General features: G+C 51.3%; 1 protein-coding gene across 1 annotated transcript in view; it reads left to right on the top strand.

Moving 5' to 3' along the window:
• VWF (von Willebrand factor) overlaps positions 1-21,636 on the top strand; it is a 133,454-nt gene that overhangs the window by 59,775 nt on the left and 52,043 nt on the right. Inside the window, exons 16-23 of the mRNA XM_060111711.1 lie at positions 3,355-3,449; positions 5,446-5,606; positions 11,484-11,587; positions 12,608-12,746; positions 15,260-15,394; positions 18,667-18,813; positions 21,013-21,153; positions 21,295-21,408. Coding sequence (XP_059967694.1) covers positions 3,355-3,449; positions 5,446-5,606; positions 11,484-11,587; positions 12,608-12,746; positions 15,260-15,394; positions 18,667-18,813; positions 21,013-21,153; positions 21,295-21,408 — 1,036 coding nt within the window. The remainder of the gene's footprint in view (positions 1-3,354; positions 3,450-5,445; positions 5,607-11,483; positions 11,588-12,607; positions 12,747-15,259; positions 15,395-18,666; positions 18,814-21,012; positions 21,154-21,294; positions 21,409-21,636) is intronic.

The raw sequence follows: 21,636 nt of genomic DNA, 5'->3' as shown, positions 1-21,636 counted from the left end.
GCCATGAGAGTAGCTAGTCTTCTAAGAGGGGAGGACCAGAGATGTGAGAATGTTCAGAGGACCAGGGGAGGAGAAAGGGGATCCCATGAGAGAGGCCAAAGAAAAAAGGCCAGCGGAAAGGGCAGAAACAGGAGAGGCCCATATCATGGACATGAAAGGAACAGGGGAGTTAGTACCATCTTCTGTTGGCTTGGGCATTTGGCCTTTGCCCAGTGGTTGTTTTACCATAGTTGTCAAGCTATAATATTCAAGGTGTTTCTCTCTGGGACCTTGAAACAACACTGTTAGGGAAGCAGGACTTGCTTTTTTAGTAAGGAATTGGAGGCTTAGAGAGATTATCACTTCCCCAAATCATCCAGCAAGTGGCTGGAACCCAGGGACCCTTGAACTCTCCATGTTACATGGAGAGGAGGCTGTTGAATTTGGCGATCAGAAGGTCACAGTGGCCCCCTTGTTTCATAATGTGGTGAGGAAAGAAGACAGAGGGTAGGGGGCTAGGGTGACTCGGAGGACAGCAATGTGGCTGGTAGCATATCGGAAGCACAAGGAAGGTTGGGGGTGGACAGCAGCTCCTGGGTGGGCAGAGGGCCACGGGGTAGCCCTGGCTTCAGGCTCTTCTCAGGGTTTGGGCATCAGTGGCCACTCCATGACCACCTCCTCTTCCCAGCCTTCCCTTCAGGCACCAGGGCTGAAAGCTATAGATCATCTGTTTTTCCACTTCATTTAGAAAATTGGATTTCAGGGAGAATGTGAGCCAGAGGGAACTCAGGGCTTGTCTGTGGCTATTTATTTTTATTCTTTTAAATTAATTTATTTACTTGGCTGTGTTAAGTCTTGGTTGCGGCACGCGGGCTTCTCTCTAGTTGTGGCACGTGGTCTCCAGTGCGCGTGGGCTCAGTAGTTGCGGCGAGCGGGCTTTGTTGCCCCGCAGCACATGGGATCCTAGTTCCCCGACCAGGGATTGAACCTGCGTCCCCTGTGTTGGAAGGCGGATTCTTAACCACCGGATCACCAGGGTTCTATTTTTATTTTTATTCTTCTGACAACACACTGAAGAATCAGCACAGCTGGGGCAGGTGTTAGTGATGCCCATGGAAAGGTGGCAGGAAGGTGCAAGCACACGTGACCTGGAGGTTTCTCCAGACCGTTCGTGTGGTATCCAAACAGCCATCACAGTGGAGGACTCACTCCAGATAGGCAAGCTGTGAGCCAGGAGTTGACTTTTAACCTACCTGCAAGGTTTTCTTTTTTTTTTTTTTTTAAAGTAAAATTAAGCTTTTTGCTCACGTCCAAATGATAGCTAGAACATGGCATTTGGGGAAGGATCTTTTTAAGCCAGGTGTTAGTTAAAAACCAGAAGTGCAGAATCTGCATGTGCCCAGGGAGGGAAGGGCTGACTCCCTTGTTCATTCAACAAATGTTGATTGAATAGCAGTCACGTTAAAAATGTTCAAAATCATTATAATCAGCAAAACGCAAAATGAAGCAATAAACGTTACTGCATATCTGTTTTACTGGGAAAATTTGAAATCTGGATAATGCCAAGTGTTGACAGGGCCATGGGCCATGGGGCCGCTGACCTGCTCCTGGTGGGCACAGACTTGTTCAAATACTCCCAGTCTTGTTTCAAAATCTCAATCTGATTATGTCACATTCCTGCTTGGAATCCTTCCAAGCCTTCCCCTCAACAGGCCTTAGGATGAAGGTCAAATCCCTCCCACGGCCTCCCAGGCCCCATGGGATCTGACCCCTGCTACCTGTCCCCTCTCCGATGCCCTGGCTTCCTTTGAATCCTGAAGGTGCTTTGCTCCCTTCAAACCCAAGTCCAGTTGTACCTGAGAGGGCCAGGGGCACAGTCTGTGTGAATTGGACATCCACACCTGGTAGTCCCACCTGGGCATATATATTAGAGTTCTTCATGTAGGGTACATGTATGAAGATGTCAATCACAGCCTTGTTTACAGTGGCAAGGAGTGAGGGACAATCTTCCATGGCTTCTACCCTCTTGGATCTTTTTTTTTTTTTTTCCTATTTTTTGGCCACGCCACTAAGCATAAGGGATCTTAGTCCCCTGACCAGAGATCGAACCTGCTCCCCCTGCAGTGGAAGCTCAGTGTCTTAACCACTGGACCATCAGGGAAGTCCTACCTTCTTGGATCTTATAGTGCAGTGGCAGAGAGAGATGTTAACCAAATAATAACTCAAATGCATGTAAAGTTACAAGTGTGGTAGGAAGCAAAGTATGTGGTCTATGAAAGCTTGAAATGGGGGGAGGACAAAAGCGGTTTTGTGTGTGTGTGTGTGTGTGTAAGTGATGTCAGGTTAGAGGAAATAGTGTGTGCAGGAGCACTTGCATTTGAGTGGGGCAGTGCACCTTCAGGATGAAAAGAAGGCCAGGGGGATGGATGGGGGACGGGTAGCAGGGCTCAGACCGTGTGGAGCCTGGGAGGCCATGGGAGGGGTTTGACCTTCATCCTAAAGCCTGTCGAAGGGAAGCTCTTGAAGGATTCCAAGCAGGAGTGTGACATAATCAGATTTGGGTTTTGCAAAGATGCTTGGGCTGCCATGAGGTATGTGTTTTGGAGAGAGGTGAGGAGAGATGCAGGACATCAGCCGGAAGGCTTTTGCACCATCCAGGTGACGGGGGTGGGGCTCAGCAGTGGAGATGGAGGTGGGTGTGGCTTCCAGCGACATTCAAGCCACCAAGCCCAGGGCTTGGGGATGCATAGGGTGTAGGGGGTGGGGAGAAGGCAGTGTCAGGGCTGAGCCCTGGGTTTCCGGTTTGTGAAACTAAATAGATGGTGGTTTCATTCGAAGAATCCAAGCCCCGGGGGAGAATTGGCTGTGGAGGGGGGATAGTGAGCTCAGTTCCGGGCACCCTGAGTCACACAGGTGGTTATCACATAAGCATTTGAATACGTGGATTTTAAGTTCAACGGAGAGATCGGAGCTGTTGACGTGAATCTGTGAGTCCTCTCTGTAGTTGGGGCTGGACTTGCAAATGACACACACAGTAGGAGGAGGAGAGAGGGGCTGGAGGAGTCCACAGGGGGGCGGAGCTACAGTGGGCCTGAGAGGAGCCACCAGCCAAGTGGGAGGAAAACCAGGAGGGATGTTTTGTTTTCTTTTTGTGGAAGGATGGAGCAGGCCACAGGGAGGACTAATGTGGAAGGAGATCAAGTAGGAAAAGAAGTGAAAACAGTTGCCCTGGGTCCAGTGGCGTGGAGGTCACTGGTGGCCTTAGCAGCTGCGTTTCAGCCGGGTTATGGGATGGGAGCCCGGCCGGAGCGGGGCAGAGTGCCCCGTGGGAGGTGGGGAATCCCTCTAAGTCAGGCTGTGACCTCCTCTCTGCAGCTACTGTGAGGATGGCTTCATGCACTGCTCCACGAGTGGAGCCCCGGGGAGCCTGCTGCCCGACGCGGTCCTCAGCAGCCCCCTGTCTCACCGCAGTGAGTACCACCCCCCACGGGCTCTCCTCTCCCTCTGCTCAGATGGTGTGGGTGAGGCTGTGTTCAGGCACGCGTTGGTGTGTGTGACTTCCAGGCCTGGATGTGCCTTTGCATGTACACATCCCAGTTGTTGAGGCAGGAGGAGTTTAATTTTGTGATGGGGAAGGACTGAATTGCCTGCAGGATGGACCAGAGAGATCTCTCTTCTGCCTATGGCGACCTTAACCCAGGGAGCAGCTGTGGGTACAGTAGTCCTTCATGGCCTCACTTGACTGAGGGACACGGTGACCGGAACACCTCTTTAGAAAGCTTCTCTGATGGATTTGAGACAGAGGAGTTTGGACTCGGTGCCCTCAGTTTGAAGGTCCTAATAGATGCTGTGCTGTTTAGGGACAAGGCACAGGAGGGAGACCTGGTGGGACCATATCCCACGTTTATGGATCAGAAGGACCCAACATCCTTGCTTAGAAAGGACCCTCCGAGTAGGAGGGAGCGAGATGCCTTTAGGCAGGTAAATGGGCTATTTTCAATCTCCAGCTTGACCTCTTCTCCCTACCTCTCACTTTCCTAAGGCCCCCTCTCTCCCAGTGACACAGCTCTGTGCCTGCGTTTGTCTTCCAGCTGGTCCTGGTGGGGAGTCCAAGAGCAGGAGGCCCGCATGGCCGGGTGAGGGCCCACCTCTGGGTCCTCGCTGTGTGCTTACCTGGTGGAAGGGGTGAGGGAACTCCGTGGGGTGTCCTCTAAGGGCTCTAATCCCATTCCTGAGGGCTCCACCCTCATGACCTAAATCACCTGCCCCAACCTCACCTCTTAATAGCATCATCTTTGGGGGTTAGGATTTCCACATGTGAATTTTGGGGGGATACAAACATTCAGTCCATAGCAGACCTCAAGGTCACTCATCCCTCCTGCCTCTCTCTTCTTCCTGCTCTCTCTCACTGTAACGTTTTTTCCCGACACTCCACCCCTCTCTGTTGCATTCTGCCTCTTAGGTCTGATGCTTCTCTTGCCCAGAGTCTTCTAGCCTAGTGACAGGAAGGTTTTTTTTTTTTTTTTCAAAGTCAGGAAACTTCTAGAATTCTGTGCCATTTGGAAAAGCCATTTAACCTCTTAGGGTTTCAGTTTCCCAACAAAAGTTTCCATATAAAAACAAGGCTGGACATTCTGACTTTCTTGTCCATAAGAGATACTAAATGCTATATATATATGTAAGATACAAATGCTGTTCAATGAATCAGGGTTCTTGAAACACAGGTGCTGTGTCAGTTATCTGCTGTCATCATTTACTCAGTCAACACAGTGATACCTACTAATTGCCAGGCAATGGAACAGTGAACAAAGCAGACAAAACCCCCTGCCTGCATGGAGCCTGTGTTCTAGTGTGTGGATGGGATGGGGGTGAGCAATCAACAAAGAAGGAAAATAAATGGCATTCAAATGGTGATGTCAGAGTGTGGAGAATGACAAAGCAGGGAGTGTAGGAGTGTCCAGGGATGGATTGTTACAGGTTTAAATAGAGCGGCCGGGATGGCCAGGGGCTGGGCAGAGGATGCCATGTGAGCACAGCCCCCTTTAAAGTTGTTGTGATGAAATTAACTAATTTTAGGAATTTAAAATTAAATGTGTTGGAGCAAAGGTTCCTTTTAAGCACCCAAACCCAGGTCCTTTAAAGCCTGGCTCTGGATGTTTTTGCAGTGCGTCCTGATTCAGTGCAACATGCAACAGCGCAGTGTCAAGGGGGATGAGGACCGTGGGCCATTAGAGGGATGCTGAGCTCGGCAGAGGCATCTTCAGTGCAGGCAGAGGTCAGAGCTCAGATGAGTAGATGAGGCTGCCATTCACGACCCAGCTGGAGGTCCAGCAGTGCCTTGTCCCAGGGCGTGGGCAGCCTGAGCCTCTGGGATTGAGTGACTGCACGCAGGGGGCAAAGGACAGAGTAGACGGCAGATCCATTCACCCCTTCGATGATCGTCTCTTTGATTTTCCTGACTCCAAGGCAAAAGAAGCCTGTCCTGTCGGCCCCCCATGGTCAAGCTGGTGTGTCCTGCTGACAACCCGAGGGCTGAAGGGCTGGAGTGCGCCAAAACCTGCCAGAACTATGACCTGGAGTGCGTGAGCATGGGCTGCGTGTCCGGCTGCCTCTGCCCCCCGGGCATGGTAAGCCACCCAAGCCGCAGAGGGATGGCGACCTGCTGGGTTCCCGCGGGCAGGGGACAGTGAGGTGGGCTGCAGAGGCAGAGAGAGAAAGAAACAAGAGCTACACAAGGACGGCACTGGGGCTGCAGATGGGGTGCAGGCGGGGGCAGGGGTGAGCCCTCTGTGGCTGAGTCAGCCGCCAGAGGCAGGGAGGGAGCTGATGGGAGAGTTGGGGTGGATCTTGATCTTGGTGAGAGCTGACAAAAATACAAGAACTTAGCACAGCAGTGCCCTAGGAAGCAAGGCAAGGATTTCCGGAAAATACTTAAAAGTGCTAACGGGCATTTCCACTAGAATTTTCCCAAGGGCTGCATGCCATTGTATGAAGATGAGAAGACACATGCATGCACACACACACACACGCACACATTTTTGCATATGATTTGCGTTTATGTGTGTAACTCTCTGTCTCAAGAGAAGATACTGCTGTCAGCAAGCCGCGGGCCCACCAATCCCTTCCCCACACCGAGCCTTCTTTTCCCCATGTGTAGGGTGAGCCATGAGGTCTTGGTCAGCTCCTAACATTCCGTGTCTCTGGGGCTGAGGCTGCAAACCGTTACTCTCGGCCAGCCCTTCCTCGTGGTCCCCCAGCTGTTGGTCTGCGGCCGCCTGGTTCCTAGTGCATTCTGGTGGTGGCAATGGCCTGAGCGCACCCAGGCCCCCTTAGCTCCGTCCCAAGTCTAGTCTTAGGACACCTGTGTATTAAATATACATAGACTATTCTTGTCAACCTGAAGGATGCAACTTCTGGATTCTTCTCTTTCAAATGCATCCCGTCTTCTTGCTTTCTCTAATTCCCCATACCCAACGTGAGCAGTGAGGGCTGGGGTGAGGGTCCTAGAGGCCAAAATTGGTGGGGGGAGGCAAGATGGCCCTCTTATGGCTGTAAAGGTCATTCATGATGCCCAGGCCTCGGCTTGGGGGCAGTATCCTGGGCTGTGGGAGCTGGAAACTCAGATGCATCACCAGCGGCCCTCAGGAAGGCTGCGGACTGGGGTGTGTGCAGGGCACACGGTCTCTCTCTTTCCCTCCAACCCTCTCTCCTCCGAGACGGACAGACTAGCTGTTATCCATTCTCCCTGGGTGCTCCCCTCTGTCTTAGCCTCGGAGGATTCTAGAACTATCTTTTCTAATGGGGGAGCTAGAGATTGGCCAGGGAACATCCCCAAACTGGAAGATCTTGTTTGGTGCCTTAGCAGAAGGAGGTATAAAGGAGGGGGAAACTCGGACAAGAAATAGGAGCGTGGAGAGGAAACTTCCATATTGTTCTTTTTTTTACCCCAAGAGCCTCTTATTTTGACTGTTCCTTCTCCATACTTGGAGAAGAAATTCTCCCGACATCAGAGAAAGCTCTGGCAAAAAGAGGGATGCTGCTCAGGAGACTGGAAGCATCAGGGGCTCTTTCAAATGAACTTTTTTTTTCCCCACGAAGGAAATAGTGCAGAAGCTGCCCCGAGCTTCCAGGCTTGAATCTGGGCTCCTGACGTTTACTTCAACAGAGTGGCAAGCCACTTAACATCTTTGTGTCTTTATTTTTCTCACCTGTAAAATTGGGTCAGGAGAGTTCTTGAGAGGATTGGAGGTGACAGTGGTGGGTACATGGAAGTCGCTTCGTAAGTGGTGGTTTAATGACCGCGGTTACAAGAAGTTCATGGAGGAAAAGCATGGACCATATTATGGACAGAGATGCTATGGGAAACTAGTGCACCCTGGGGAGCAATTTTTTGGATCTCAGGATCCACATGTAAGACCCACTAGATCAATAAAATGAAGGGATTGCCCTAGAAAATTTCCCAAGTCTTTTTCCAGGGTTAAAAAAATCCTTGAATGAACTTCCTGCCTTTAAATTAGACGATTACCTGCTTCCACCACGAGGTGGCAGCAAAGCACAACCCACCGCCCAGCTCACTCCGTCCCAGTCGGGGCTGTAATTGTCTCCAGGCAGAGCCAGGAGCCCTAAAGGCTCACGCTTTCAACATCCCCCGCACCCCGCCCCGAGGACACAGAAGGAGACCGAGGAGAGAAAGGACACAGAACCATTCAAGGCTACATAACTGTGTAGTGGAAATCCTGGCCTCCTGACTCCCAGTGTAGTACCCCTGTCTGGAAGATGCTCACTTACACTCTGAAGTCCAGTGGTCACATTTTCCAAACTGGTACCCAGTTCTGCTGGTACTGGAAAAGCTCTCAGCCGCTGAGACGTGTGTTCATTTCCCTGGTCCTTTGAGGCCCAGTTTTCTCACTGGCCCACTATGAAGCCTGAAAAGACATTGGCGCTGCTATTTGGGGTTTTTTTTTGTTTGTGTTTTTTTTTTTAATTAATTTTTATTGGAGTCTAGTTGATTTACAATGTTGTGTTAGTTTCAGGTGTACAGCAAAGCGAATCAGTTATACATATATGTATATCCCCTCTTTTTTAGATTCTATTCCCATATAGGTCATTACAGAGTATTGAATAGAGTTCCCTGTGCTTTACAGCAGGTTCTTATTAGTTATCTGTTTTATACATAGTAGTGTGTATATGTCAATCTCAATTTCCCAGTTTATCCCTCCCCCCTTTCCCCTTTGGTTGGTGCTGCTTTTTGAAAGGTAGAGCTTGGGCTCAGGGGCCCATCCAGAGAGGGCCTCTCATGTGCACACTGTAAATCCTACGAGATGTAATTCTAAAAGGCCCAGGAAAGGCCTCCTGTCTCAAAGATATCTCCTACACTTCCTATGATTTGTCACCTAATCAGGTCTACTGAAATATAATAGGTATGAATTTAGTTTGGTTAATAAAAAACAACTTTAAAAAAGCTTACCTTATAAATCCTCATAGGAAGTCATCCACACTTTAGCATGAGTTATTTCATCAGATTCTTTCCTCTAGCAAACATCTAGTTGAAGGCAGGTGCACTGAGCTGGAAGTATTGGTGGGGAGAACAGAGGGCAGCTGGAAGGCAAAAAAAGATCCTGGAGAATGGGTCAGTACGGCGGGGTGAAGATGGGGCCTTTTCAGAGCAGAGCAACAACGCCCATTTTTTTCTACTGCGTAATTTTTCTTGCTGATCAAGACCCAGGACTGCGTTCTCAGCACGAGCCTTTCTTACTCAGGGTGTCATGAGCTGATGGACAATGGCGACAGCTATTTCTGCCTGTTTTCTTCTGAAGTCCTTGAAGGTCATTCGTCAACTTTCGTCAACTTTATCTTATTATCCTTCTGGTGTCCTAAAGGGAAAAACACTAGGCAGGAATGGTTCTCTTCTTTTCAAACATGAAGTTTAAGTAAGTGACTTGCACGAAATTCACTGCGGGGCTGCTGTACTGGCCCACCCTACACGTGGACCCGTTCTCATCTCCATCCCGTCCATCTCCTGCATGTGTCTTTATCTTTCTATCTCTGTGGGTTCGTTAGCGCTTTAGGACTCCGGGTGCTTTTGGCCAGGCTGGTGATATTCGATCTTCTGTTCCAAGTCGGGAGCCTCCTGCTGAGAAACCTCTCCTCTCCCTTTAAGGCGCCGTTTGCTTCCTCCAGCTCTGACCTAGGTCTAAACCCATGCCCCATCCTTATTTGATACCAAGGTCCTATTTTAATATCATAATCCATCAATGAGTCATCTCCTTTCACTAAAATAAGCAGGGCAGAGGGGAGCCATGTGGTTTGTCAGTGACAGCTCGGAAGGGGTGACAGTATTATCTCATGGCCAACCTGGGATTTGAGTTTTCTGTCCCTCGGAGGAGGGCCGGGTTCCCTGGGACTCACCCCTGGCCCAGGCGAGGGGTTACCTGGGCCCTGGGAGTGCAGGACTTTTTGTCAGTGGGTTGACCACCCTGGAGAGAGGTAAAACATCCAGCACGCAGACCAAGAGGCCTGGGAGCGGCCCCCCACCCTGCTTCCGCTCAGGGGAGGTGAGCAGGGCCGCTTTCTGGAATCCATCCTGCATCGCTTCGCCTCACATGATGTTTCCCATCACGAGGCTCGTTGTCTGGTTGATCTCCATTAACTGCAGGAGCCGAGGCTGGCGAGAAGGTCGGGGGTCCCCAGGGAGGCCACGGTCATTCCCAGTGTAGCCACGAGGTGGCGGGTCTGGGACTTACATCAAAGATGACAAGCTTGGGGGATGCGGGGGTGAAGCCTGATTGCAAGGCCTTTGAAGACTGGGGTGGAGGGACGTTTCCCATCCTCCCTGTTCCCACTGGGCTGCCATCCTCCCTACTGGGTGCCTAAGCTGGATGTCTGCCAGGGACATCGTGGCCCCCAGAGGTACGAGCCACCTAGAGCGTGGTGCCCCTGCATCTTCCTCACTCTGGCTCCCATCCTGCCCCTTCCCTTAGGCCTCGGGGACTCAGGAACTCTCCAGAGGCTGCGTGAAGCTGGTGGCTGAGTCATGGAGGTTCTTCTTCCCAGCCCTTCCAACACACAAACACACACACACGCGCATGCACCCACACGTACACACACATACACATGCACGCACGCACACGCAAGCTCACACACACAAACACGCATGCAAATACAGACACATGCACACACACGCACACATATACATATGCGCACACATGATTTTAGTCTGTGATCTTTGACATGAGAGCCCTTTGTTCAGCCCAAGACCGCTCTGTCCCAGGGCTTTGGCTCTAGGCCCAGGGAATCCAGGCTTGTCTGTGGAGTGACGGGATCGCACAGATGCTAAGTCACCCAGACCAGCAGCTTCTCACCCCTCGGGTGGCTCTGGAACCAGAGTGCCGTGGTCCCTTCACCCAGGGTCACGCAGAGCCGGCGTCGAGGGCTGCCTCCTAGGGTTGGGGGAGAAGCAGATCTACGTGTGGGATCAGAGTGGGTTTGGCCAGCTCTCCCTAAGGCCACTGGGGCCAGCGGGTCTTCATTCTTTTCCTCCTGGCCCCAACACCCCTGAGGAGTATAACCTGTCACATAGTTACTCCTTCACTGGTGGGGGGGTGGGGAAGGAGGGCAGGCCCCGTGAGGGTGTGTTGGACCGTCAGGGGACGGGGTGACAAGGGTGCACGTGGGGCTTGAAAACCCCCAGCCTTTGGTTCTGGTCCATCCCTGCCTGTGGCCACTATTCAGCTTTCACCTCTAGGGCATTAAGTGCATTGTTCACTAATTAATTCATTTTATTAAATACATTATCCATTTTCTTCAACTATAGAACATAGTAGATGCTCAATGAAGAATATTCAGAAAAAAAATTTAAAAACCAAAAAAGAATATAAGATTCCCTTATCCTAGCCCACCAGAGGCAACTTCTACACTTCCCAAGCCCTTTGGAGGCAACTTATATATTTCCTTCAAGACTTTTTTTTTTGAAATATATGCATATATATATTAATCACTGGGACCATATGTGTATACAGTTTTTTTTTCTCCCTTGTTTTAGAAATTAACAGCATAAGTAGTTCTCAAAACTTTTCAGATTTTAATGTGCTCCACAGGACACCATCCCCTGGAGATTCCTTAATGGGTTTAATCATGTTCCTATTGTTGAACACTTAGTCGCTTCCATTTTTTTTTTTGGAATGATAAATAATTGTACATTATTTTTTGCCTATAACTCTGTTACCTTTGGAGAAGTGCTCTGGAGGAATTACTGGGTCTAAGGAGATGCACGTCTCAAGGGCTTCTGACGTGTGTTATCAGAGTCTCCACCAGGTCCCAGGGCTCCTGCCCCTGCAGTGTAAGGGTGGAGGAGGTCAGAGTGTCTTCAGCTAAGCCAGGGGGACCAGTGTAGACAAGAGCCGGGATTCCAGCCCCAGACTGGGCATGCCTCCCTGGGCTGCCTCTGGCCGCGGCTGTTGGAACAGTCGTTCCGGCCCCAAGACTTTTGGATCGCTTTCCCTTAGGTCCGGCAGGACAACAGGTGTGTGGCCCTGGAAAGGTGTCCCTGCTTCCACCAGGGCAGAGAGTACACACCCGGAGAGACGGTGAAGGTGGACTGCAACACTTGGTGAGGCCGGGAAGGGTTCCAGGGACGCTGGGGACGGGGGGTGGGGTGTTGCTCTAGCACTTGCTCCCCTCCCACCTGTAGTAACGTGGCTGCTCCTTTCCTTTTCTCTGTGCCTCTGTTTCTCCATCTGTCAAATGGGAGACTTTATCACCCCGTGTACTCACCCCACGGGGACACTTTCTGGACAGCAGTGTTTCCTGGGGAAGATAAGGGCCATATCCATCACTGCATGCGTGACCAAGCTATCCCAGGGCACGGGGTCGGGGGTCCTTCTCTGGCCTTGTCCTGTCCCCCAGCCCTATTGCGAGTGTGCCTGCCTGGAAAGAGACCGTCCTTCACACAACCCCGGACTCTGCTCACTCACCGTGCCTTTCTTTGGGGGCAGTGCACGACTTCAGGGAAGGCCACGGGGACAGGCAGGAAGGGGCTTAGTGTCTGGGGCCTGAGGTCTGAGCTTTCCACCGCTGCCGCCCCTGATGGGCTTCCTGATGCCGGCTCTGTTACTGGGCGGAGGGATGGGGCCGTAGGGCAGCCGGCAAGTCGCTGTGTGTTGACACACATTGCTGCCCACCCTCTTCTGGCAGAAGCTCACAGCTGGTCACCGTTTCCCCAGCTCAGAATTTTCCTGCTATTCTGGACGTGTGTCCCCTTAGCCTCAGAGGGGCTATCGGCCTCAGTGTCTTTTCTGTAGAGACCCTGTGGCCCCTCCCAGGTGATGTCCTGGGAGGCTGGGCTTTGGCACGTCCGGAGCAGGTGGTGACAGAGTGTCCCCGGGTCACCTCGGCCAACCAGGGCCCTTCTTTGCCTCGTGACGGGGGTGGGGGCAGCATGGCTTCCCTCTCTTCCTGGCCCCGTGCTTTAAAAATGTGTGGGTTCATGACCGCGGGGCCCTGTGAGGTCCGATCCACAGGCTGCAGACCACCCTCCCAATGCTTCCTGAGGCCTCCTGGAGGGTGGGTGGCATCCTCCCTGTCCCAAGGCCCGAGGGCCCCACCCTCACCCCCCTCATCCTGTTCCCAGTGTCTGTCGGGACCGGAAGTGGAACTGCACGGACCATGTGTGCGATGCCTCGTGTTCCGCCCTGGGCCTGGCTCACTACCTCACCTTTGATGGGCTCAAGTACCTGTTCCCCGGGGAGTGCCAGTACGTCCTGGCACAGGTGAGAGCAGGGCTCGGGGGTGGGTGTGCTCCCAGGCCGGATGCCACCGTCTGTCGGTGGAAACAGCCCTGGGGGCTGGTTTCTACGGGAGTGATTTTCCAGCCGCTGGAGAGGCAGGACCTCGAGACTCGAGTGACTGCTGTGTTCCTCCAGCTCACCTGCACGCCTCCCAGGACGGGAGAGAAGCTCATTCGTTGACTGGCCTTGGTGTGGGGCAGGCTCCCATCCGCCCCAGTCCCAGCACAATGGAATGAGAGGAAGGCTCCCTTTCCTTCTGGCAGACACGGCCTCAGTCAGAGGACCAGTGGGGAGTGGAGCCCGGGCTGGATTTCAGCCCCAGCACCCTTCCTGCCAGCATCCTTGGGCAGTGAACAGGCCACTTAGGGAAGGTTGAAATGCCCCTGGAGTTTGGTTCCCACCCTGTGATTCTATTCTATTTTATTGTTCTATTCTATTCTCTTTTTTTTTTTTTTTTTTTTTCTTTGCCGCACCTCGAGGCTTGTGGGATCTTAGTTCCCCAGCCAGGGATTGAACCCGGGCCCTTGGCATTGAGAGTGCAGGGTCCTAACTGTTGGACCGCCAGGGAAGTCCCCATTCCATTCCATCGCGTTCTCCACCATTTTCATTTCTAACCTCGTGCAGCTCAGAATGCGGGGGGTGGTGAGGGGCTGTGGGTACAGAAGGTCCCGCTGCCCCGGCAGGCCAAGGAGCGGCCTGGGGGAATCCTAGCTGCTGCGTGAGGGCTGCTCAGCCCCCTTTCCCGCCCACGGATTCCTGCCAGTTTCTCTTGCTGGTTGACACCGTCGCGGGTGAGCAGGGAGGGCTGAGCGCTTTGTCCTCCAGGCGGCTGGGCTCTGCGCGGCTTAAACAAATGTGGTCTCTCTGTCTCCGCTCTCGGGGGCGTCAGGGGAGGGGGCTCGGTGTGGGCTGGAGGGAGGACCGCAGACCCGACGACGGAGCCTCAGCCCCAGAGATAGAGCTGCAGGGCCCGGGAGTCAGGCAATGAGGGCAGGGGCACCAAGCATGAGCCTGCCCAGCGCGCGGGGAGCGAGCCCCCTGCCTCTGGCCCGCGCCCCAGGCTGGCCCCAGAGAGGTGGGCGGCGTGCTGGGGAGACGGGCGTGCCCCCCACGAAATGCTTTTACCCACACCCAGGAACCCTCTAGGGCTTTCCCACACATCGTCTATGGAAGCCCGTCTTTCTGTTATCTGTCTTCCTCCCAGCCTTGGTAGCAAAAGATGGGGTGATTCCAGCTCTGGGGCTCCACTCCCCAGCCAGGTTCAGATCTGGGCACCCAGAAAACACGACATTTCAGTGCAACGAGAGGGGCCGGTCAGACCTACCGCCACAGCTCTTCCTGCCTAGGAGAAGCTGGCCAGGTGGGCCAGTCGGAGCCCCTCCGAGTCGTGCCCCTCGTGGGGCTGCTTTTCCTGCCCCACTGCCAGTGCCGTTGTCCCCTCTGATACTTTGTCCAGGGGCCCCCCTCCCTTTCCTTCCTTCCTCCTTTGGGAGGTGTTATCAGGACTTAACTCTTTCTCCTTTAGAAAAATCTCAGCTGGTGACAAAGCACTTGTACCTTCGTTCCCTCTTTTAACTTTCACAATCCCATTAACCCAAGGCAAACCCGTTTAACCTACCGGTCCCGTCAAGTTGGCAGATCCCATCTTACAGAGGGGCACATCGTGTGTGTGGAATGTATGTATGTGTGTGTGTGAGAGTGTATGTGTGTGCATGCATGTGTGTTATATATGTGTGTGTGTGGTATGTATGTGTGTGTGTGTATGTGTCTGTGTGTATATGAACGTGTGTCTCTGTACGTGTGCCTCTGTGTGTGTGTGTGTGTGTGTGTGAGGGTCAGAGAGGTAAGTGACTTACTCAATGTTAGCCAGTAAGTGGCAGAAACAAGGCCCACCCCTAGCTTTTCTGCGTTGGGTGTTTTTTTTCCCCATCCCATCACAGCAATAGCCACCATGGAAGATATTTGCCAGAAACGTGTCCGCTTTTGCTTCCTTTCTATGCAATTCCCCGGCGAGGACCAGTGCTCCCACACTCTCTGTTCCCTGCTAGGGATGGTAGCTCAGCTGGTGTTGCTGGGTCCAGCAGTCTTTGCTTACAGTTCTGGGCCAGCAGTCCAGAGGGACTCCACCAGAACTTAGAGCTGCCAAGTGCCACATGGCTGGACGGTGCTAGTTCCCCGGCTGAGGCTGGACTAACAGGCTCAGGGGGAGCTGTAGGCTGATGGGTCCATGTTCCCTCTTCTTGTGTCCCTCCTTCTCTCCCTCCCACCCCTCACCCCCCCACACCTGACTGTAGGCACCTGGTTCATAGGTGATGGCTGAGGATGACACACCTGTGAGTGTCCTCTGTCTCTGTCTCTCTCTCACACACACACGTGGACACAGCAACCTACTGTAACACATCCTTCAAAGGCCTGAGGTGATGGGACGCCAGTCTGCTGATCTGGGGAGGAGTAGCAGGGGTAGTGTTTCTATCCTGACACCTGTCTTTCCCCAGGATTACTGTGGCAGTAACCCTGGGACCTTCCGGATCCTAGTGGGGAACGAGGGGTGCACCTACCCTTCCCTGAAATGCAGGAAGCGCATCACCATCCTGGTGGAAGGAGGCGAGATTGAGCTGTTTGATGGGGAGGTGAGTGTGGGCTCGTCCCTCCACCCTCACGCCCCTCCGTCGGCTGATGAAGAGCACATGCCGAGTGTTCGTCCAGATCGTGTGTGGATGGAACGTCGTGCACCAGTGGAGAGATGAGGTAGCGCTGTATCCTGTGACCTCGCCTTGTCCTGTGAGAGTGGCAGCTGGCAGATGGTGACAGATTACACGATCCATTTTAGTGGAAGAAAGTGCAGACACACATGTGGAGAAGGGTGTGTAACCGTATCTGCACCAGCGTTGGGAGAGCCAGGGCTGACCTCCGGAGGTGACGGGAGATGGGAGGGCGGGAGGACTTTCATATAGGAATACGTATATACACACACATACATACATATATATTATATACACACTATATATACAAATATACACACACGAGTATACTATACATAGACACACATATATTATATACCCACAGTTATATATATTATATATACAAATGCACACACATACACGTATATTATACATACAAATATATCATACACACATATACATATATATTATAGCCCATATATATATATTATATATACAAATGTATATGCACATATATACATATATATTATATACCCACATATATATAAATATAATGTATACAAATGTACAAACACATATGTACACATACATTATAAATGCAAATATGTTATACACAATACACATATATATTAAATCCCGCATTTATATGTATTATATATACAAATGTATACACACATATACACGTATATTATGCATACAAGTATACACAGAAATACATATGTATTATATACCCACAGTTTTATGTATTATATATATGAATGTACACACATGTGCACATATATTATACATACAAATATACACAAATATAATATACCCACAGTTATATGTATTATATATACAAATGTATACACACATATATGCACATATACTATACATACAAATATACACATGTATACATAATATACAGATATATCCCACATTTACATATATTATATATACAAATATACACATGCATATACACACACACACATATATATTATATACCCACATATATATCATATACAAATGTATATACACATATACACACTTGTACACATATTATTTGCAGAAATATATGCACACATATACATACATATATACACATATCTAATATATATTCAAGTATATACACACTTATACATACAAATATGTTATATATACACATGCATATATAAATATATATTTTGGGAGGTGATGGTGTTTGGGGGGGTTTTTACCTTCTTTTATGTCTTCCGGTTCTTCTCAGATAAAATCTTTTCTAAAGAGCTCAAAACGCACAGACTCAGGCCCTGTGTGCTAAGAGCTCATGGAGTGGCTCTCAGAAGTCTACCCGAGAACCACCCAGGAGACCTTGTTTAAGACACCAACCTTCGGGTCCACCCTGAGGTCCTGGCTCAGGTCTGGGTGAGGCCCAGGAACCTGCGTCTGAAGTGGCAGGGGTCCCTGCAGCACAGCTGTGTTGGTCTGGCCACATCGGTACCTGGGAGACCTGGGTCTGGGCTCACCCCTTCCCCGTATCTTTATTTTGTTCCGTGGCCTCAGCCTGCATCCTGCCTTCTGGCAAATACCCACCACTGATACCAGGGGGTGGGAGGTGAATTCTTCTCCCTTAGAGAAGATAGCTGTGGAGCAAGCAGGACCTGGTGACTTGGGTCAGCCGTGTCCATTTCAGGGACAGTTCTACTTAGGACAGACGACAGTGGTGACATAGAGTGGGAGGCTCTGCCTGTGGTGTGTCCCCAGGGAGAGGACCTTGGCAAAGGGGTGACAAGTTCTTAGCGTCAGCCTCAGTCTTATGGGTTAGATGGTCAGCCAAGTACCGTGAAACGGGGGGCGGGGAGGGCTCGGCACCGGCAGCGAGTCAGCCGAGTCAAGGGCTCAGGTCCTTTGGGGGCTGAAGTCTGGGATTCCGGCTTCCAGTGCCGAGCTTCCCTGTCTCCCTGTTCAGCTCTGACTCCTGCTGACGGCAACTCGAGTGGGAGACGGGAGGAAAGGGGAGAATCTAGTGCTCGTTTTAATAAAGGGGTAGATTTATTTTTTAATAAACCAATAAGAGATTTTATTTAATGTAATTAATTTATTTTTTAACATCTTTATTGGAGTATAATTGCTTTACAGTGGTGTGTTAGTTGCTGCTGTATAACAAAGTGAATCAGCTATACATATACATATATCCCCATATCCCTTCCCTCTTGCGTCTCCCTTCCACCCTCCCTATCCCCCGACTAGGTGGTCACAAAGCACCGAGCTGATCTCCCTGTGCTATGCAGCTGCTTCCCACTAGCTATCTATTTTACATTTGGTGGTGTATATATGTCCATGCCACTCTCTCACTTCGTCCCAGGTTACCCTTCCCCCTCCCCGTGTCCTCAAGTCCATTCTCTACGTCTGCGTCATTATTCCTGCCCCGCCCCTAGGTTCATCAGTACCATTTTTCTAGATTCCATATACATGCGTTAGCATATGGTATTTGTTTTCCCCTTTCTGACTTACTTCACTCTGTAGGACAGTCTCTAGGTCCATTTTATTTTTTAAAAATAAATTTATTTATTTATTTATTTTATTTTTAAATTTTTGGCTGCGTTGGGTCTTCATTGCTGTGCGCAGGCTTTCTCTAGCTGTGGAGAGTGAGGGTTACTCTTCCTTGTGGTGCACGGGCTTCTCATTGCAGTGGCTTCTCTTGTTGCAGAGCACAGGCTCTAGGCACATGGGCTTCAGTAGTTGCAGCACGCAGGCTCAGTAGTTGTGGCTTGTGGGCCCTAGAGCTCAGGCTCAGTATTTGTGGTGCATGGGCTTAGTTGCTCCGCAGCATGTGGGATCTTCCTGGACCAGGGCTTGAACCCGTGTCCCCTGCATTGGTAGGCAGATTCTTAACCACTGCACCACCAGGGAAGCCCTCTAGGTCCATTTTAAATCGGTTGCCTAGAGGTGCTTAAAATCATCACCACATTAAAAACCGCTTTAGGGGACCACGTGTATTTAATGATCAAGTGTCCAAAAAATTCTTTTCATGACGTGATAGGTGATCTTCTGCCAGTAGGTTTCATTGTATTTTTAATCTCATAATTATGTTTTTGTTGCCACCTCTTTATCCTAGGATTCTTGGAGAGAGGTAGGCAAGATGGACGCAGCTCTGGCTGAACGGGGCAAATGACCAGCAGCTCTGGAGGGCCGCGGGGCGGGGGAGCCGGGCCTTACACCTGAGCATCCCTGTCCTGGCCTCACACTGCCTCCTCCCTCAGGTGAGCGTGAAGAGGCCCATGAAGGATGAGACTTACTTTGAGGTGGTGGAGTCCGGCCTGTACGTCACCGTGCTGCTGGGCAAGGCCCTCTCCGTGGTCTGGGACCGCCACCTGGCTGTCTCTGTGTTCCTGAAGCAGACTTACCAGGTGGGTGGCCCTTCTCCGCTTCCTCCTCGTCCTGTCTGTTTGCATCTTCAGCTTCCTGAGCAGCAGCCCGCGGCCCCCACCTGCCGTTTTGGGGGGAGGGTGGGTGGTCACCTAGTCCAGCCTCCCTCCCGCTGCAAATAAGACTCAAGGGTTAGAGGTCGCCTTGGCTGTTTCCCGAGACAGGCTCCCTCTGAGAAGGATGGCGGCTTCCCGGACCCTGCAAACAGTCCCTTGACTGGCCTTGCTAGGCAAGCAGTTTATATCCACAAAGGAAGGAAAGAAAAGATTGGGCAAGAGCTATTCTTAAGGTTTCTTAAACTCAAGAGGCAAACAGTCATGCGTGCTGTTATTATACCTCTGTGGAGCATTCCGGGTGCCCCTCCCACGGGGCCACAGGCCAGCAGCGGCCGACGCTTGCCGTGAAACTGCTCATCACCTGCTTTGGGGAAAGCCTCTTGCAGTATCTGTCCAGGTTCCGATGGTTTGCTGGGACTTCATTTTCTCTAACTGGCATGAATGTGACAAGTGCTCTGTCTGCCCTGGTGGCAGGACAGACCTTCCCAGCAACTGTTCTAGGCACTGTGGACACAGCAGGGACAGAACTATATATAACTATATATACATATATATATAGTTCTATATAGTTTTATATATATATATATATATATATATATGTATCTTAACTTTGTATCAGTTTCCTATTGCTGCTATAACAAATTACGACAAACTTAGTGGCTTAAAAAAGCAACACAAATAGATTATCTTCTAATTCTGGAGGTCAAAAGTATACAATTGGTCGGCAGGACTGCATTCCTTCTGGTGGCTTTAGGGGAAAATCTGTCTTCTTGCCTTTCCTAGCTTCTGGGGCTGCCCGCATCCCTTGGCTGTGGTCCCACCCTCCATCGTCAAAGCCAACAGCGTAGCATCTTCCACTGTCTCTGCTTCTGTCACATCACATTTCGCACTCTGACTTCTGTGCTCCTTAGAAGACCCTGTGATTGCACTGAGCCCACCTAGATGATCCAGGACAGTCTTTCCCATCTCAGGATCCTTAACACAATCACACCTGCAAAGTTCCTTTTGCCATGTGTGGTAACATATTCCTCCTTCTGGGGATGAGAACGTGGATATCTTTGCGGGCAGCATGGTTTTGTCCACAACAACCTTGGTGGAGATGATATTCTAGTGGGGATATTGTATGTTTTAGATTGGTTGGTCTGTTGAGACCTGTCTCAAAGGGTGTGAGTGGAGTCTTTGTGGAAGGGAGGGAGGGAGCCACGTAAATATCCTGACTTGAGAATTCAGGCAGATGGAGTAGCAAGTGCCAAGGCCCTAAGGTGGACGGTGTTTGTGTTTGGACACGGAGGCCAGGGCAGCTGGAGAGGAGGGGCTTGGGGTGACTGGTAGTTAACAAGGGCAGGGACGGGGCAGGGGCCATGCCATGGGGGCTGTTGGGCCATGTAAAGATCTTTGTCCCTTTGTCCATGTTTCCCAGCAAAATAGAATAAGTCACATCTCTTTGTCCCGAGGCAGGGCTCCCAATTTGTTCTAAGAGCATGGCATCTTTTCTTTTCCAGGCCAAATAGCTCCAGTTTTGTCCATGGTTCTTATGTGATTGTTTCCACCCATTCGTTCATTAGTTGGTCAGGACTGGTGTCCTGCAGCCCATGATAGGTGAACATGGAATTGAGTAAGATATTATGTCAGCCCTGGTGGCATTTAGTGCTGGCCAGCCTGCTCTGAACAGGCTGCAGTTGTTTAGGTAAGGGACTCACCTGTCCACGGTCAAATAGGACTAGAACGTTCCATCCTCATTACACCACACACTCATTGGTGTAATGCTGGACCAGCTCCTCTTCTGCTCAGACCTGGGGCAGCTGATGGTCTATACTGAAGACACCAGGGCCCTGGAGGCCTAGTTGGTCATCCAAGGGACATGGGCGGGCTGCCTCTCTTTGTGAATGACCTTGGTTTCCTTAACCTTAACATGAGGTCATTGTGGAAGCCGGGAAAAGGCCTTGGCAAGGTCAAGACTTTGCTGATCACCCTGGTCTCCTTCTGCATCTCCCTCCCTGTCCCCGCCCATCCTCCTCTTCCTCAGGCGAGCCTGCCTCCCATGCTGCCTGGTACCCTTGCTTTCCTGACTCAGAGAGTTTGCTCTGAGGTTTGCAAAGCTTATGCTCCCAACTGGTCCCCCAGGAGCAGGTGTGTGGCCTGTGTGGGAATTTTGACGGCATCCAGAACAACGACCTCACCAGCAGTAGCCTCCAAGTGGAGGAAGACCCCGTGGACTTTGGGAATTCCTGGAAAGTGAGCCCGCGGTGCGCCGACACCCAGAAAGTAGGTCGGGGTCGCGGTGCGGACCGTGGGCGGTGGGTGCTATGGCTTGTGGTGGGGGCAGAGCCTGGGGAGAGGGCCTCCTGGAGCCCTTCTGGGTTGACTCTTCCGGGTCCATCTGTGTACTCCTGCCCGGTTCCCCAGGTGCCACTGGACCCATCCCCGGCCACCTGCCACAACAACGTCGCGAAGCAGGCGATGGTGGATTCCTCCTGCAGTGTCCTCACCAGCGACATTTTCCAGGAGTGCAACAGGCTGGTGAGCGCGGCGGGGCCCCTGGGGGCAGAGGCTTCTGGCTGTGGATGCTTCCAGGAGCCTCAGAAATCGTCTGCAGCTGCTCACCTCTCTTGGCTTCAGGCTGGGGAACAGAAAGAATAATTGAGGGTGTATGAGGAGACCAATGCCTGGCAGATCATTTTTCTTCTGTGCAATACATGGTTCTCTGGGCAGCCAATGCTGCTGCTCTTCCAGCCTCAGTCTTAGGGT

Source organism: Mesoplodon densirostris, chromosome 11 (assembly GCF_025265405.1).
Source record: "Mesoplodon densirostris isolate mMesDen1 chromosome 11, mMesDen1 primary haplotype, whole genome shotgun sequence".
Classification (NCBI taxonomy): domain Eukaryota; kingdom Metazoa; phylum Chordata; class Mammalia; order Artiodactyla; family Ziphiidae; genus Mesoplodon; species Mesoplodon densirostris.
This window is presented reverse-complemented; position numbering and strand designations above follow the sequence as displayed.